This window comes from Coregonus lavaretus (assembly GCF_964263955.1).
Source record: "Coregonus lavaretus genome assembly, chromosome: 8".
Lineage (NCBI taxonomy): Eukaryota > Metazoa > Chordata > Actinopteri > Salmoniformes > Salmonidae > Coregonus > Coregonus lavaretus.
The window spans coordinates 27,415,891-27,433,237 of NC_139995.1; the positions used below are offsets into that span (position 1 = coordinate 27,415,891).

At 42.2% G+C, this 17,347-nt stretch overlaps 3 protein-coding genes across 5 annotated transcripts in view; 1 reads left to right on the plus strand and 2 right to left on the minus strand.

Annotated features, from left to right (window-relative positions):
• LOC311133985 (vesicle-associated membrane protein 3-like) overlaps positions 1–4,929 on the minus strand; it is a gene marked incomplete at its 5' end in the record, with an annotated part of 21,772 nt that extends 16,843 nt beyond the window's left edge. Inside the window, 2 exons of the mRNA XM_084167608.1 lie at positions 4,701–4,732; positions 4,906–4,929. Of these exons, the coding sequence (XP_084023734.1) occupies positions 4,701–4,732; positions 4,906–4,929 (56 nt within the window). The remainder of the gene's footprint in view (positions 1–4,700; positions 4,733–4,905) is intronic.
• On the plus strand, positions 120–12,032 carry fbxo2 (F-box protein 2). Of its 3 annotated transcripts, none has more exons than XM_084166844.1 (6): positions 120–262; positions 10,164–10,235; positions 10,383–10,509; positions 10,866–10,958; positions 11,063–11,201; positions 11,312–12,032. In XM_084166844.1, exons 2-6 carry the CDS (start codon positions 10,199–10,201, stop codon positions 11,444–11,446), a joined length of 531 nt encoding a protein of 176 aa, XP_084022970.1. In that variant the 5' UTR covers positions 120–262; positions 10,164–10,198; the 3' UTR covers positions 11,447–12,032. The 3 variants fall into 3 exon arrangements, with proteins under 3 accessions (XP_084022970.1, XP_084022971.1, XP_084022969.1); XM_084166845.1 differs by having other exon boundaries at positions 120–208; XM_084166843.1 differs by lacking the exon at positions 120–262 and adding an exon at positions 7,198–7,312.
• Positions 12,033–12,793: 761 nt separating this feature from the next.
• On the minus strand, positions 12,794–15,530 carry svbp (small vasohibin binding protein). The gene is made up of 3 exons (XM_084167023.1): positions 15,423–15,530; positions 14,958–15,121; positions 12,794–14,632 (listed from the first exon to the last, which is right to left on the minus strand). Exons 2-3 carry the CDS (start codon positions 15,069–15,071, stop codon positions 14,546–14,548), a joined length of 201 nt encoding a protein of 66 aa, XP_084023149.1. The 5' UTR covers positions 15,072–15,121; positions 15,423–15,530; the 3' UTR covers positions 12,794–14,545.
• Between the last annotated feature and the right edge of the window lie 1,817 nt (positions 15,531–17,347).

Sequence of the window (17,347 nt, forward strand, 5' to 3'; positions counted from 1 at the left end):
TCTCTCTCTCTCTCTCTCTCTCTCTCTCTCTGCACGATTTGTGTGTGTATTCTGAATAACAGTCGCTAGGAGCAGTGTGTGTGTTTTCTATATAACCCACACAGGAAGGGGGTGTTACCATGCAGTGGAGCGTGAGTGTCAGAGAGACCAGACGCAGCAGCTGAACAGAGAGAGAGCAAGAGAGCGAGCCAGCCAGCCAGAGAATAGAGTAAGAGAGAGAGGTGGAAGACTGCTCTTTCGTTTTCTGCCTGGGTATTAAAAGGTACAGTCTCTTCGGTTGTGTTTTTCAACGAGGCAGATTGTGCTATCATAGAGAATACTGATAAATGATGTCTGTTTGTATCTGAGACTGGGTGTCCATTCTCAGTACAGTAGATGAGTCAGCAGTTTCTGCTTGTACCTGTGATTAACAAAAAGCAAGACAGCATTACATAGACACTGTGAGGTCAAATTCCTGCACACTGTTATTCTTATTCCTCTAAAAGAAAATGTTTAGTTTGCTCATAGACCTGTGTTTTTTTGCCAGTTTGGTTAAATTACTCTTTTGGCCTGAGGTGATCTCTGGCTACCGATCTGCCCTGACGTTCTGTATCATGGTTGGTTCTCATTTGGAGGAAGTGTACCATAAAAGGTGAACGATTTCTGACCAAATGAAAATCTATTCAGTCTTCCATCTTCACTACCCTCCATTTCAATGCAGGGTCCCATTGTTGGTAAAGTAGGGGTATAGCTTTAAAACACTAAAGTGCATTATGGATAACGTAGTATGTTATCTTTAGTTTTTGACACAATCATTTTGGTTTTAATATTTCTGCTAATTGAATACATTTTAGTTACACTGTTTATACAATCCGCATATTAATTTATATAATTGATTCTTGACATAACTCACTCTAATATATCTACTGCTGTACATATAATTCTTAGTATATCTTGTGTAAATTCATCCGGTGTATATACTGTACGTATAGATTGCATTTGGATTACTGTTACAGTGCTATTTGGGTTATTAATTGGATTCAGTCAGCAGACAGGGTATTAAGTCATCCTTTCTGGGGCTGACTGGATGCAATGGACCTGACCATTTTGATTCATCGGAATGGAGCACTGATAATGCTGGATTGGGATTTATAAAGCACTTTTCCTAAACACTCAAAGCAGGGCTGAGGGTGTCACACGGCATCAATTGCTTATTTTGTGTGGAATTTTCATTGTTGGACATAAAAGACTGTAAAAACATCAGGAAATCAACTCCAAGTGATTTTTATTTAAGAAATCTGTCCCCAAGTATTCCCACGCATAATAGAGGCACGTTATCGTATACAAACGTAAGCAAGATTTGAAATGATTATGTTTTAGTCAAACATTATACCTGTTTGGGCTTCTTGCGGTCAATTTGCAGTCTACAAATTATTTGTAATTATGATCCTGACCCACTATCATCCGCTGAAGAAAAAGTCGGCCTGCGGCTGAATCTAATTTAGTTAATGATCCCTGGTCTAAGCGGTGTGCTGCTCTCCTGTTCTTCAGCTCCATTAGTGTGAGAACTGTACAGATAAAAATAAATGCTTGACGTCAGTTTGCCTATGTTTTCAGACCAGTGCAGATGAGAGAGAGAGATGAGGAAATGACATGACATGTCGTTTTCCTGGAACTAGCCTTTGGAGGCTTTTGAGTGGTATTCAATGTAGTATCACAATGGTCTTCAGCGCAAACACGTAATAGTAAATTACAAACAGGAATATAATTGTATATATATATATCTTAAATTAACGTGTTTTAATGAATTTGATGATATAATCGTCAAACCCATTCAAAAGATTAGGGGACAGGACCCGGAAGTATGACTTAGGACGACATGACTTGCACACCGTATTGAAATACTCTTAATTTTTCCTGATCTAGATGGGGATATAAAACTAAGGATATAAGATAGAGGCCATAGAGAAAGATAGTATAGGAGGCCAGCGTATAGTATAATCTTTTTATGGCCTTGATGTTTACTTGAGTGATTGAAGTAATTGAAGATGCAATCATGGCTCTGTATAATACTGTGCGTTGCCGTGAATTAGTTTTGGACTTGGGGACTGTGATAAGACCCCTGATGGCATGTCTTTAAGTCATTTATCAGACGCTCTTATCCAGAGCGACTTACATGAGCAATTAGGGTTAAGTGCCTTGCTTAAGGGCACATCGACAGATTTTTCACCTAGCCGGCTCGGGGATTAGAACCACAATCTAGCCTATGAATGAAAGTTTACAACATAGCTGCACACAGGTCGAGAGAAAATATTGAGGTGACAGACAGTGGCACATGGACAGCGACACATTCAATACCGCCTTGCACACTCTTGCCTGCATCTAGCTGATCTAGGGTGTAGAAGAATGGCGCTGGAGGGGATGGCTGCTGTTTTATGGACTCTTAACCAACCGTGCTATTTTGTTTGTTTTTTCACATTGTTTGTAACTTATTTTGTACATAATGTTGCTACTACCGTCTCTTATGACCGAAAAGAGCTTCTGGACATCAGAACAGTGATTCTCACCTTGAACTGGACGAATAATTTTTATTTAATGAGTCGGACGAGAGGGATTTGCTCCAGACACCCGACAGGGCCCTCATCCCCGTCATTCGCAGTAGAAAGAAAATGAGATATCGCGGAAGGAGATCGGGGTGCCTGGTAAGGAGCCGGCGACGAGTGGCTAATCTGCCTTTGCCATCGATACTATTGGCCAATGTACAATTGCTTGATAATAAAGTGGACGAGCTACAAGCACGTATACTCACGTCTGTAGCCATGAAGTGCTTTGAAAGGCTGGTCACGGCTCACATCAACACCATTATCCCAGAAACCCTAGACCCACTCCAATTTGCATTCCGCCCCAACAGATCCACAGATAATGCAATCTCTATTGCGCTCCACACTGCCCTTTCACACCTGGACAAAAGGAACACCCTACATGAGAATGCTATTCATTGACTACAGCGCATCGTTCAACAGCATAGTGCCCTCAAAGCTCATCACTAAGCTAAGGACCCTGGGACTAAACACCTCCCTATGCAACTGGATCCTGGACTTCCTGAAGGGTCGCCCCCAGGTGGTAAGGGTAGGTAACAACACATCCACCACGCTGATCCTCAACACCCGGGCCCCTCAGGGGTGCGTACTCAGTCCCCTCCTGTACTCCCTGTTCACTCATGACTGCATGGCCAGGCATGATTCCAACACCATCATTAAGTTTTCCAACGACACAACAGTGGTAGGCCTGATCACCGACAACGATGAGACAGCCTATAGGGAGGTCAGAGACCTGGCCATGTGGTGCCAGGACAACAACCTTTCCCTTAACGTGATCAAGACAAAGGAGATGATTGTGGACTACAGGAAAAAGAAGAGGACTGAGCACGACCCCATTCTCATCGACGGGGCTGTAGTGGAGCAGGTTAAGAGTTTGACGTTCCTTGGTATCCACATCACCAACAAACTAACATGGTCCAAGCACACCAAGACAGTCGTGAAGAGGGCACGACAAAACCTATTCCTCCTAAGGAGACTGAAAAGATTTGGCATGGGTCCTCAGATCCTCAAAAGGTTCTACAGCTGCACCATCGAGAGCGTCCTGACTGGTTGCATCACTGCCTGGTATGGCAACTGCTCGGCCTCCGACCGCAAGGCACTACAGAGGGTAGTGCGTTCGGCCCAGTACATCACTGGGGCCAAGCTTCCTGCCATCCAGGACCTCTATACCAGGCGGTGTCAAAGGAAGGCCCTAAAAATTGTCAAAGACTCCAGCCACCCTAGTCATAGACTCTTCTCTCTGCTACCGCACAGCAAGCAGTACCGGAGTGCCAAGTCTAGGTCCAAGAGGCTTCTAAACAGATTCTACCCACATTTACATTTTACATTTAAGTCATTTAGCAGACGCTCTTATCCAGAGCAACTTACAAATTGGTGCATTCAACTTAGGATAGCCAGTGGGACAACCACATCTTGATCACAGTAAGTCCACTTCTTCAAAGAAGCATACCCCCAAGCCATAAGACTCCTGAACATCTAATCAAATGGCTACCCAGACTATTTGCATTATCCCCCCCTCCCCCCCCCCCTTCATTGCAAAACAGTGTGTTTTAATCAATTATTTGGTGACGTGAATATATTTACTATAGTTTTATCTAAAAATGTTTTACCATTTTTATAAAATTCACTGAGGAGGATGGTCCTCCTCTGAGGAGTCTCCACTGGTGGATGAGTTTGGTGCGTGGTACTCTGTCTTCTGCTCTGCATCTCAATGGCATCTGAGTCTTTACATACACTGTCACTGATACTCAGGGTGCGCCTCAATAGTCTAAAGTGGTTTCCTTTCATCTGCACTGGAACATGAGGAGAGGACACCACTTTACACTATTGAGATGCACTCTAGTTGTGTAAAGCCATGGTATGATACATCAGTGTCCCCAAGTAAACTTTACTCCTAAACCATATGTCCAACTCCTACATCCCACTCCCTTCCCCATACACCCACAATCTATTCACTACATAGAATGTGCAGTGTACCGTACTTGTAGAAGAATGACAGCACAGTGTTTTCCTGTGCGAACCTCTGTCCAGTGAGACCTGCCAGGGCCTAACTCAAAGCCCTCTATTCAAAGGACTATGCACAAACTGATCGCAACATAAAAGTTGCCCAGTGATGGGTACCCAGGCAACCGCTCGTTCTGTGCCAGGGGCATCTGCAAAGAAGTGGCATACATTCACTGTAGAGGTGAGAGTGAGAGTGAGAGTGAGAGTGAGAGTGAGAGTGAGAGTGTGCGAGAGTGAGAGAGTGAGAGAGTGAGAGAGTGAGAGAGAGAGAGAGAGAGAGAGAGAGAGAGAGAGAGAGAGAGAGAGAGAACTACTACCTTACCCCGATGCTGATCTGCTCACTCATGAGCGATAACAACCAGTGGACTACTGAGGCGCACCCTGAGTATCAGTGACAGTGTATGTAAAGACTCAGATGCCCATTGAGATGCAGAGGAGAAGACAGAGTACCACGCCCCAAACTCATTCACCAGTGAACGCTCCTCAGAGGAGGAAGGGAAGGACCATTTAACACTTAAAAAGTTCTCCTTTTTAGATAAAACTGTACTAAATATACAGTGGGGGAAAAAAGTATTTAGTCAGCCACCAATTGTGCAAGTTCTCCCACTTAAAAAGATGAGAGAGGCCTGTAATTTTCATCATAGGTACACGTCAACTATGACAGACAAATTGAGAAAAGAAATTCCAGAAAATCACATTGTAGGATTTTTAATGAATTTATTTGCAAATTATGGTGGAAAATAAGTATTTGGTCACCTACAAACAAGCAAGATTTCTGTCTCTCACAGACCTGTAACTTCTTCTTTAAGAGGCTCCTCTGTCCTCCACTCGTTACCTGTATTAATGGCACCTGTTTGAACTTGTTATCAGTATAAAAGACACCTGTCCACAACCTCAAACAGTCACACTCCAAACTCCACTATGGCCAAGACCAAAGAGCTGTCAAAGGACACCAGAAACAAAATTGTAGACCTGCACCAGGCTGGGAAGACTGAATCTGCAATAGGTAAGCAGCTTGGTTTGAAGAAATCAACTGTGGGAGCAATTATTAGGAAATGGAAGACATACAAGACCACTGATAATCTCCCTCGAACTGGGGCTCCACGCAAGATCTCACCCCGTGGGGTCAAAATGATCACAAGAACGGTGAGCAAAAATCCCAGAACCACACGGGGGGACCTAGTGAATGACCTGCAGAGAGCTGGGACCAAAGTAACAAAGCCTACCATCAGTAACACACTACGCCGCCAGGGACTCAAATCCTGCAGTGCCAGACGTGTCCCCCTGCTTAAGCCAGTACATGTCCAGGCCCGTCTGAAGTTTGCTAGAGTGCATTTGGATGATCCAGAAGAGGATTGGGAGAATGTCATATGGTCAGATGAAACCAAAATAGAACTTTTTGGTAAAAACTCAACTCGTCGTGTTTGGAGGACAAAGAATGCTGAGTTGCATCCAAAGAACACCATACCTACTGTGAAGCATGGGGGTGGAAACATCATGCTTTGGGGCTGTTTTTCTGCAAAGGGACCAGGACGACTGATCCGTGTAAAGGAAAGAATGAATGGGGCCATGTATCGTGAGATTTTGAGTGAAAACCTCCTTCCATCAGCAAGGGCATTGAAGATTAAACGTGTCTGGGTCTTTCAGCATGACAATGATCCCAAACACACCGCCCGGGCAACGAAGGAGTGGCTTCGTAAGAAGCATTTCAAGGTCCTGGAGTGGCCTAGCCAGTCTCCAGATCTCAACCCCATAGAAAATCTTTGGAGGGAGTTGAAAGTCTGTGTTGCCCAGCGACAGCCCCAAAACATCACTGCTCTAGAGGAGATCTGCTTGGAGGAATGGGCCAAAATACCAACAACAGTGTGTGAAAACCTTGTGAAGACTTACAGAAAACGTTTGACCTGTGTCATTGCCAACAAAGGGTATATAACAAAGTATTGAGAAACTTTTGTTGTTGACCAAATACTTATTTTCCATCATAATTTGCAAATAAATTCATTAAAAATCCTACAATGTGATTTTCTGGAGAAATAAAATCTCATTTTGTCTGTCATAGTTGACGTGTACCTATGATGAAAATTACAGGCCTCTCTCATCTTTTTAAGTGGGTGAACTTGCACAATTGGTGGCTGACTAAATACTTTTTCCCCCCACTGTATTCACATGTCAACAAATCATTGATTAAAACACACTGTTTTGCAATGAAGGTCTACATTAGCCTCAACAGCACTCTGTAGGGTAGCACCATGGTGTAGCCGGAGGACTGCTAGCTTCCGTCCTCCTCTTGGTACATTGACTTTAATACAAAACCTAGGAGGTTCTTGGTTCTCACCCCCTTCCATAGACTTACTCAGTAATTATGACAACTTCCAGAGGACGTCCTCCAACCTATCAGAGCCCTTGCAGCATGAACTGACATGTTGTCCACCCAATCAAAGGATCAGAGAATGAATCTAGTACTGAAAGCATAAGCTACAGCTAGCTAGCACTGAAGTGCATAAAATGCGGTGAGTAGTTGACTCAAAGAGAGAGAAAGACAATAGCGGAACAGTTTTGAACAAATTAATTAAGCAAGAGATTTCGTAATTTCTTTTCAGTTTCACTTAGCTAGCAAAAGCAGCTAGGTAGTTTAGGCTACTCAAAACACCCGGCTCAAACAGAGGAATGCTATGTTAGCTAGCTGGCTATGACTATCCAACACAACACTGGAATTCTTCCAAGTCAAGGTGAGCTTTTGGTTTTATTAATTTATTTTCACCGGGGCCTGCCGGTGTAACCGCTATACAGCTTAATGACTGTAACGTTACTGCATGATTGTAGGGGATTTACTAAAGCATTAGTTATATTAGTTATGTTGACTAGGACGTTACTTTAGCTAATATGGTGACAACAATGTAGGCTGTGTTTAGCGGTTAGGATATGGTTTGGCTTGAAAATGTTTTTTCGCCTGGTCACATACTGCTGATGTGTTGTGCATTGAAGTCCACAAACGAAGGGAAAGGTGAGTGAACTGTGTTTACGTGTGATCAGGGGTGTATTAATTCTGCCGACTCTGAAAAACGTTTCTTAAACGGAAGCAAACTAAATAAAACGGGGATAAACATACCTGGTCCAATAGAAACTCTCGTTTGCAACTGTTGGAATAATGATTACACCCTAGATCACCTCAACATTTTCTCTCAAACTGTGTGCAGCTACGTTGTAAACTTTCATTCCTAGGCTAGGTTGTAACAACCTTATGATGACTATAGGGAAAATGAGAGTATCACGTAGTAGCCTAAACCTATCGATGTTACATTTGAGCTATGTGAATGGAATATGAATGACAGTCCTCCAATATGCTGTAATAGAAATAAGGCCATGCTCATAAAAAAAAAAAAAAAAGTCCTCCCTCATCATAAAGGGCACTGACTGCCACTGATAACAACAGAGCTGGACGACTCACATCATGACAAAGTTGTTGTGAAGATAGGGAGGGGTATCTCTTATAAAAAGATGTTCTGCGTTATGACACAAATCAACTGTACTAGTTGTTCTGGTCTTGTCACATCTTGATTAATGTCTGGTAATATGGTCAAGTGCAGCAAAGAAAGATCTAGAAAACAGAGCAGCATGCCTTGCCATTAACTACACATACAGAACTAACATCAACAACATGCATGCCAGTCTTTCCTGGTTGAGGGCTGATGAGAGATTAACTGCATCTCTTCTAGTTTTTATGAGAAATATTACTATGATGAAAATGTCAGATTGTCTGCATAATCAAATAACATTCAGCTCAGACATCCATACATTTCCCACAAGACATGCAATCAAGGGTCACAAAGTCCAAAACTAATTCACGGCAAAGCACAGTATTATACAGAGCCATGATTTCATCTTCAATTACTCAAGAAAACATCAAAATTACCTTTAAAAAACGGATTAAACTACATCTTTGAGGTGACTGTTTGGGGACAAACAAACACATGCACACACAGAAACACATTGTTTTAGTTGTATTTATTGTTTAATTTTGTTGTTGTATTTTCTGTATATCGTTGTATTTAAAATTTGTGTGACTGTCCTTGACAGTGATCAGTGTTTTGTTACTTGTTATGTTTTTCTGTGGATCCCAGGAAGAGTAGCTACTGCTTCTGAAAAAGCTAATGGGGATCTAAATAAACAAATAACCTTTAAGGCGTGAGAGGTTTATTGACAAATACTACTAGCACTGCGAATGCCAAAACATGACATAGGATCATGTTTTTGGGCAACCAAAAGGAGATGCGAACAATGGGATTCCTCCACAGATACCGAGGACCTATGTTTTTCACCAGACAATACCCCATAGGGCGGCGCACAATTGGCCCAGCGTCGTCTGGGTTTGGCCGGTGTAGGCCGTCATTGTAAGTAAGAATTTGTTCTTAACTGACTTGCCTAGTTAAATAAAGGTTAAATAAATAAATATAAATAAAAACAGTGGAAACTAAACTGCTGACATCAATAAATTACAAACCTGCCGTGCTGGATGTACTCCGTATCGAACTCCAGGTTATGAAAGAGAGCCTTGAGATGAGTGATGACAAAATTTGGACACTGGAGAAGGATCTGCTAAAACCCACAAGGCACAGACATCAGTTCAATGTCAGGTTTTGATTGACATTTGGCTAAGTTGTCAACTAATTTCAACATGAAATCAATAAAACATTTCCTGCAATGCTACACATTTTGCCAAAGGATGGAGGCAAATGTTTGCAGTTTTTAATATGATAACTGATGATCAATGGGCCCCACCCCGGTCAGTAATTCGACCATGCTTATTACAAGTTTAGATAGCTGGCTGCTAGACTAATTTACCAATCTACAAATATTTTGCTGACATGGGCTAATTGAGTAACTGCTGATGCACAAACAAATTTCGAAATTACACCTTGTGTATTCTATTATTCTAACTCTGAACAGAAAGTTGAGACCCCAACTGAGTTACAAAAAATTGCTCCGCAAGCCTACAAAAGGGGGGCCGCCAGTTGCCCATCCCTGGTCTAGACCAATCTTTGTCTTCAATATTGACGATAAATGATACGGCTGAGAGACCTAGAACCTCTACATGTCAACCTAAATCAAACTGGCTTTATACAAAATGGACAAACTCAAGATAATATAAGAAGAACCCTCCATATCATGAATACTATAGACATAGAAAAGAAGAGCCCCTTTCTAGTAAGCCTCAATGCGGAAAAAGCATTTGACTCTGTAAACTGGAACTTCCTCTTTGCCACAATGGGAAAATGTGGCTTCAACGAATCAAAAAGTATCATCTGAACGCTATACTCCAAATCTCATGCTAAAGTGGAAGTAAATGGTCAACTATCAAAGAAAATAAACCTAGAAAGGAGCGCAAGACAAGGTTGCCTACTATCCCCACTCCTCTTTGCCCTCTACATCAAATCATCAAACCACTTGCCCAATCCACAAAACACAAAAAAACAAAGTAGTGTGTGTGTGTGTGTGTGTGTGTGTGTGTGTGTGTGTGTGTGTGTGTGTGTTTGTGTGTAGTTATGTAATATGTGCATTGTGTATTTCCCGGTCATGCAGACACTGCCTCCACAGCCACCCCACCTACTCCAGTCATGGCCAGGAATCTACTGAAGAACCCAGCTGGGGAAGGTATAAAAACACATCTGTCTGTCTGTCTGTAGGGATAGGTGAAAGCACATTTCCAATAGGCATTCTCCAAAGTGCTTTCAGAGGAGTGACTCTCGTTTGACTGTTGAGATGGTGTCGGCAGAGAGTGACTCAACACTTTCCTCCCAGAGCAGATGGAATTCTGGGAGCTGACAGAGAATGGCGGGAGCCAATGGCAGGTGGAAGAGATGCCGGGAGACTGTGGCCACGGTTTCGGTGACGATGGAGTGACCAAATACTTCAGTACCTCCTTTGAGTGAGTAACTGAACAAGGTCACAAAGTCAGGCCTGTGTATAGAATGCGGTCCAATTCACAATCCTCCTCTCTGAAGTGTGCAATCGTTCATGGATAAAAAAGGATTGGAGTAGTGTAGGAAATATGGTGGAAACTCCCTTACACCAATCAATGCTTTTAAAACCATTGTGGGGTGTGACCAATGCAAACTTGGGATAGGTAGAAAATGAGAAGTTGGGAATGCAGTCACAGGGTTCATCTTTACCACCAACATAGTGACTGTGAGTGTGCAAGTATGTGTCTGTGGATGTTTGTGTGTGGGAGTGTGAGAACAACTCTCTCCCTCTCTGTCTATGTTGTCTCTGTTTCTGTGTTAGGCTGTGTCTGAAGAGGCAGGTGGTTGACCTACTGGCAGAGGGCTATGCTCCTGATGACCTCGATGCCCAGCCAGCTGTCACTGTGGAAGACTGGTGAGTCACACACACAAAGCACACAGGCATGCACATATCGTTTAGGACAGCCGTTGCAGCTCAGCTAACACCGGCACCAAATGTGTGTGTGTGTGTGTGTGTAGGTACAGTGGGAGGACAGACAGTGGGTGCACCTACCAGTTGACAGTGTGTCTGTTGGATGAGAATGAGGAAATTCTTCAGGAATTTAAACCAGAATCTGTCACCCTGGACCCAGATTGTGATGACTGCTCCTGGAAACAGGTATTGTGGGAAAGCTCAAAATCGCATAATATGATCACTTCTCATATTTCTCATCACATCCATTTCTCATATTTCTCATCACATCCATTTCTCATCTTTCTCATTTCCAGGTGAACCACACTTTCTCTGACTACGGTCCTGGCCTGCGCCTCATCTCGTTTGAACACGGAGGACAGGACACCAAGTACTGGGACGGCTGGTTTGGAGTCCGAGTCACTGGGAGCTCTGTTATTGTAGAGGTCTGAGAGACGAAGGCGGCGGCAGTTATGGAGAGGAGGGGAGATTAGGAGAGAGGGGAGGGGAGGAGAGATGCAGTAGTATCCACTCAATAGCTGCTTCAGAAACGTATGGCACGAGCAAGACCTGCAAGCTTGGACCTTTAGTGCTCAATAACACTGTAGAAACCATTACAATATACATATTAAGTATTCTCCCACTGTAGCTTTATAAACAAAGTTATGAATGAGTTATAAATGACTAACACATATACTACTAAATGAGATGGGGTGAGTGAGGGTCTAACTGCTACCTATGGACAGATACACTATAGGGTTCAGTTTGTCCTGGTGGTCTTATCATCAGCTAGGTTTATTTTCTAGGTTAAGTGGTGTGTAAGGGCTCATTGCAGAGTGATCACTGATCATACATACAGAGGTTGTTGTAACCAATGAATAGAATGGTTGTAACATCTCACAGATTAGGATTGTAACGTATGCATTATTTTGATCAGAACTGTATCTAATCCACACTAACCAGGTTCACTTATCAGGTTCTTCACAATGCAAATGAGAGCCGCATTGACCAAATAAAATAAAAACAATCAATCAAGGATTTCACTAGTCTGTTCTTGTATTACATTTTCATCTGAAAATCCATGTAGGTAAATCATATAAGGCAATCACTGCGAGTCTTAATTTGCCATAAGATGTACTTCCATTGTAAAGGGAGTTTTTGCAATCTTATCTCTCCCATTCTCTCCTTTCAGGGTCAACACTGTCACACACACAAATAAATACGCTCGCACAGAATCTGTCTGTGGAACACCTTGGTATGTATGCGTGCATCTATGTCTCTACGTGTATGTGTTTGCGTGACATGGAGTCATTATTGGAGAAGAGAGGCATTTATAGAGCTCTGTAAAGCTGTCATCAAGAAGGGCAATAGAGGAGATGAGAGGTTACAGAGAGAGGGATGAGAACTGATTCCACTGGCAGACACTACAGAGAAAGAAAGATTATTCTCATGACACCCATGTCTGACCAACCCCAGAGACAGCTGTCTGTATGGAGTGAGATCATGCACATCTATAGCAGGGGAGAGGAGAGATAGAGGAGAGACAGGATGGGAAGAGAGAGGAGAGACAGGGGATGGGTGTTTTTGATGTGATGACACACACGTTTCTGGCTGTCAATCGCAGTCCTGTTATGATCACTTCTTGGGGCAGGTATTGTTTCAGTCTTAGACAAGTCAAATAAGTCTGTTATCAACCTCATTAAGGAGTCTTCAAGTGTTACAGTTATGTGTAGATAAACCCAAGATCTAGAGACCTACATCTGGATCAAGTTAAATTGGTTGGAATCAAACACCCAGTGCACATTTTAAAATCACAAGGTTTATTAAAACCATGCTTTAAAAACAGAACAAAACAGAATGACAGTGTATCAAACACTAACCAACATAACGATAAAGGTGGTAAGCCTAGTTAAGATTGTCACAATAACAGTGTGGAAGTGGACAGATAAAACTAGGATGCAGTAATATGGACTGAACTGTATCAGAGCGACATATTAGCCTGTTTTATACAGAGTGCTGTACAGTCATTGTAGTACACAAACAATAGGCTACTCTAAAACAACAAAGTGTGTTTTAGGCAATACGGGGTGAAGGGTGATGTCTAGCTTTGGCTTGGACTGAAAACAGTGGTAGCACCTCAGATCCATAACATCCATACTTATAAATAGATTACACCAATGGGTGGGCATATCTAGTCCTGTAGGGGCGCAATCTGTGTAGGCTTTCGTTCCAGCCCTGCAATACACCTGGTTTAAATGATTGTGTTCTACATTAAAGACAACTTGAATAGTTGAATTCAGATACTGGAGCTGGCCTGGTACAAAAGCCTGGCCATCTCATGTGGCCCTCTGGGACTGGAACTGGACACCTCTTCATTACACGGTCCTTCTCTGTATATAGAATATGGGTGATGTCTTTCCTTGTTACATTCACAATGCAACGTATGTCCACTTATGACAACATATGGAGCATGCTGATAACCAATGGCTATATCCCCAGTGTTTGAGTCTGTCTGCGTGTTATTGTCCTTACACGCCATGCACTAAAACTGTGTTTTGACTGGCGCAGTGACAACATTACACATACCAGAAAACACAACATTTTCAGCACATGAGGACAGGAAAGGCAACAGTGATCCACATTATTCTTATTTCTATGGTGATCACTACATAACAGGACCAAGATGGACATGTCCCTCGGCTAAATCATTCACAGTTAGTGCTAAGCGATTAGTGCTTTTTGAGGTCGGTTCGGTTTTGGTTCGATTATTTAAAAAATAATCACGGTTTTGGATTTCGGTTTTGATTATTTGGGTTGAATGCTGTAACACAGAATAAAACAATTTATAAAAGTCCCATGATGGTAGTGACTGCTCATTACTGCTTATCACTTATTAACCATTTATTCACTTTACTTTAATAAAATATTTTTATGACCGCTGAATACCAACGATCAATCACTTAGATAATTTATTTTCAGGTAGAGATACCTCGGGAAGTAAAAGCTGCTCTCTATATCCCCTCATGATTGTGTATTCTTCTGCCTCTTCTGTAGCAGGTGTAAAAGAAAGACCTGACAAGTAGATGCGCAATGGATTATGGTGATTGTAGTTACTTACCATGTTTTATGCACTAAACTATGTCGAATATTGGCCTGTTGGAAACTACAATTCCCTACTAAATCGCACAGTTCAAGCTGAATCTGATTTATCTCTAGAGAAACTGTGCAATGTGCGCATTGTGCTCACAGAAAAAAACAGAACGAAATGGAATTCAAATAATTGAACCCAAGTAGGTCAATTTGTTGTTTAAAAACCATAAAATAACAGACACTTCGGGCTAATCGCTCAGCACTATTCACAGTTCAACGTGTCTGTATGATATGTTAGAAATACAATTGTTTTACTGGTTGAGACTGTAGTTGAACTGTGGGACAGGGCTGCTGGAGGTTAGGGTTTATGGTCCTGGGGGGCCGTGGGGAGGTTGTCAGGGCTGCTGGAGGTTAGGGTTTATGGTCCTGGGGGGGCCGTGGGGAGGTTGTCAGTGCGCCAGTCACTCTCCCTGGGACTGCATCTGCTTACAAAAGGCCTCAAACTGCTGCTGCTCCAGCTCTGTCATCACCTTATTCAGGGCGTAGATCTAAAATACACACACACAACAATGAAGATCAGCCAACTAGCAGTAGCATCATAAAGCAGGGGGAAAATATGTGTGTAGGCTAACTGGCTAATTATTGTAGATTATCCTTATCACTGAAACACGTCATTTGACTTCTCTGCAGAAGCTTGAGCAGTTTGAACTAATTCGCCCACCCATTGAATTGCAGCCAGTCAGCCACCACTGAGTACTGTCGAATGACATGTTTGACAGACTGGTCAGTCTTTTTCCACTTTAGCCAACTCTTGTCATTTAGCTAGTTTGAAAGATACTGCCATCCAAGCAAGCCAATGTTGTGTGACTTTACCTCTGCCCGCTGTCGTTGTTTCTCTTCCTGCTGGGCAGATTTCTGCTTGGCCCTGTCGCCGCGAGTAGGAGTAGAGTTCAACTTCGGCTTGTCTTTGCGACAGGCGGGCTCCATGGTTACTCACTGACAGCCACCAGACAGCACAAGGACTCGATCAACTCGATCTGAAGTAAGATTGAAAGCATAATCAAAGTAATCATGTGAAAAAATAACTAATGGACAGTGCGTTCAACAATTCATACTACTGTGTCCACAAAAAAATACACGGTAAGCTTATAATTTTTGCTACCTAACCTAGCTAAATTTGCTAATGTAGCTAGCATTCCACTTCTAACGTTAGCAGCTGCGTTAACCAGAGAGCACTTAAACTTGCCAGCTAGCTAGCCACAGCTTTAGCACAAAAACATAAACACAGACAATCAAATTACGTTTCTTTGAAAGGTATCTGGTATTAAAAACACTCACGTTCAATAAGATCTCAGATTGTCAACACAGACAGTGCATACAACAACAGTCGGCTGTTCAAAACACTGAGGTAAAAAACAGCTGTTTGGAAGGAAACCGTGTGCAACCAGAAAATAACCCCGGAATGGTTCACAGTTATAGGACGTACCAACATTCTGTTCCTACCTGAGATAACTTGAACGGAAATAACAGCTAACGGCCAAATAACGTCTGTCTTTAGTTTTATTTATTCACATTAGAATAACCACTTAACGTGTCCAGTTTTTAATCACATAAATCTAATGACCTGTTGCAGTTTACATCAGAGGACAAAGTCTATACAGACGACTAATAATCGACCAAAAGATGTCGCTCTTGCCCCACTGATAAAACTGTAATTTACAGTATTGAACATAACAGAAATATCCCATTTTATAGGTTACCTCATAGTTACAGTTTTTTACAATCACTTTGGCACTAATTTCAGAACCTTGACGTCATTTTTCAAAACTATAGACACAAAACTCACAACCAATGATCAAAATGCACATTTTTCAAAACTCTAACACTTTTTTCAATTGCTTGGATACAATACACATAAAACTAAGATCATTTGTTCATTTAACAAAAATCACCTGTTCAATATGACACAACTTAACAGCAAAGTACTACTATTTCAAAAGGCAATTCACACATTAAATTTCAGATGAGTGTCTATTCATTTCATTACAATTATCCAACTATCAATTGATACAACTGCTCAAAATGATAAGTACTGTAACTGTTGCATTACTCTTAATGCATAGTTGTATGGAAACAGACAAACAATATTCCATGTTTAGATCATAAAAGTTTCAAGATAACGAGATTCATTGTCACCAATTAGCGTGGAGCATGAACCAATTAGACTACATTATCTATGGATGTAATATTTCATCATCATTCTTTATCAGACACCGTTTCTATGGTCCCATGTACCACCTTTTCAGACTATTTACAGTATTGACAGTACTGCACTGTATGGATGCAGGCCCTTGTAATTGCTTGTTCAATTCTGCCAACTCGTTACTGATGATTGAGTTCACATTGTGGAACGAGTATATAAAGAATTGATTGGGATCCACTTGCAACAACATAGCGATATGTACTGTAACATGGAGCCGGCAGGGGATCCAGGTCACAATAGAGGTCAAGCAGTGGTGGGAGGAAGACGTGTTGGTCAAAGGAATGGCAGGGGACAAGCACCCCTTCTGAGAGGTGGTCGTGGGCCTCGTTTGAGAGGTGTGGGGGAACGTGGTAGAGGACAAGGCCACGGACCAAGACAGTGGCAGCAGCAGCAAAGAGTGTCCAATGAAATCTGAGCAATAGTTGTAGACCATGTCATAAATCATGGCATAACAATGACTGAGGCGGCTACAATGATACAACCAAACCTCAGAAGGTCAACCGTGGCCTCAATAATCAGAACTTTCCGCAATGAGAACCGGTAAGTCGTCAGCATGCACTAAACATTATGCTACTCTCAATTGTCAAATGACTGCATACCAATGTGTATCACAGAGTAGGTGATGTGACCAAGTGTCTTCTTACTGTTATGTTCCCTGTAGAATTGAGACTAGGCCAAATAGGGGAGGCAGAGGCAAAATTCTGACTGACCAACAAGAGCAGGCTGTGGTCGATTTGGTTCGGGCCAGAAATGATATTCGCCATACAGAAATTCGCCAGCATATCTTGGACAATGAAGACATGTTTAACAATGTGGTATCCATAAGTTTGCCGACTATTGCACGCATGCTGAAAAGGCACCAGGTGTCTTTAAAACAACTATACCGTGTGCCTTTTGAAAGAAATGCAGACAGAGTGAAGCAAATGAGGACTGAGTATGTTCAGGTATGTTCAGTTTCAAGATGGCTGTTGTAATACAATTCCCTAATAATTCTACATTG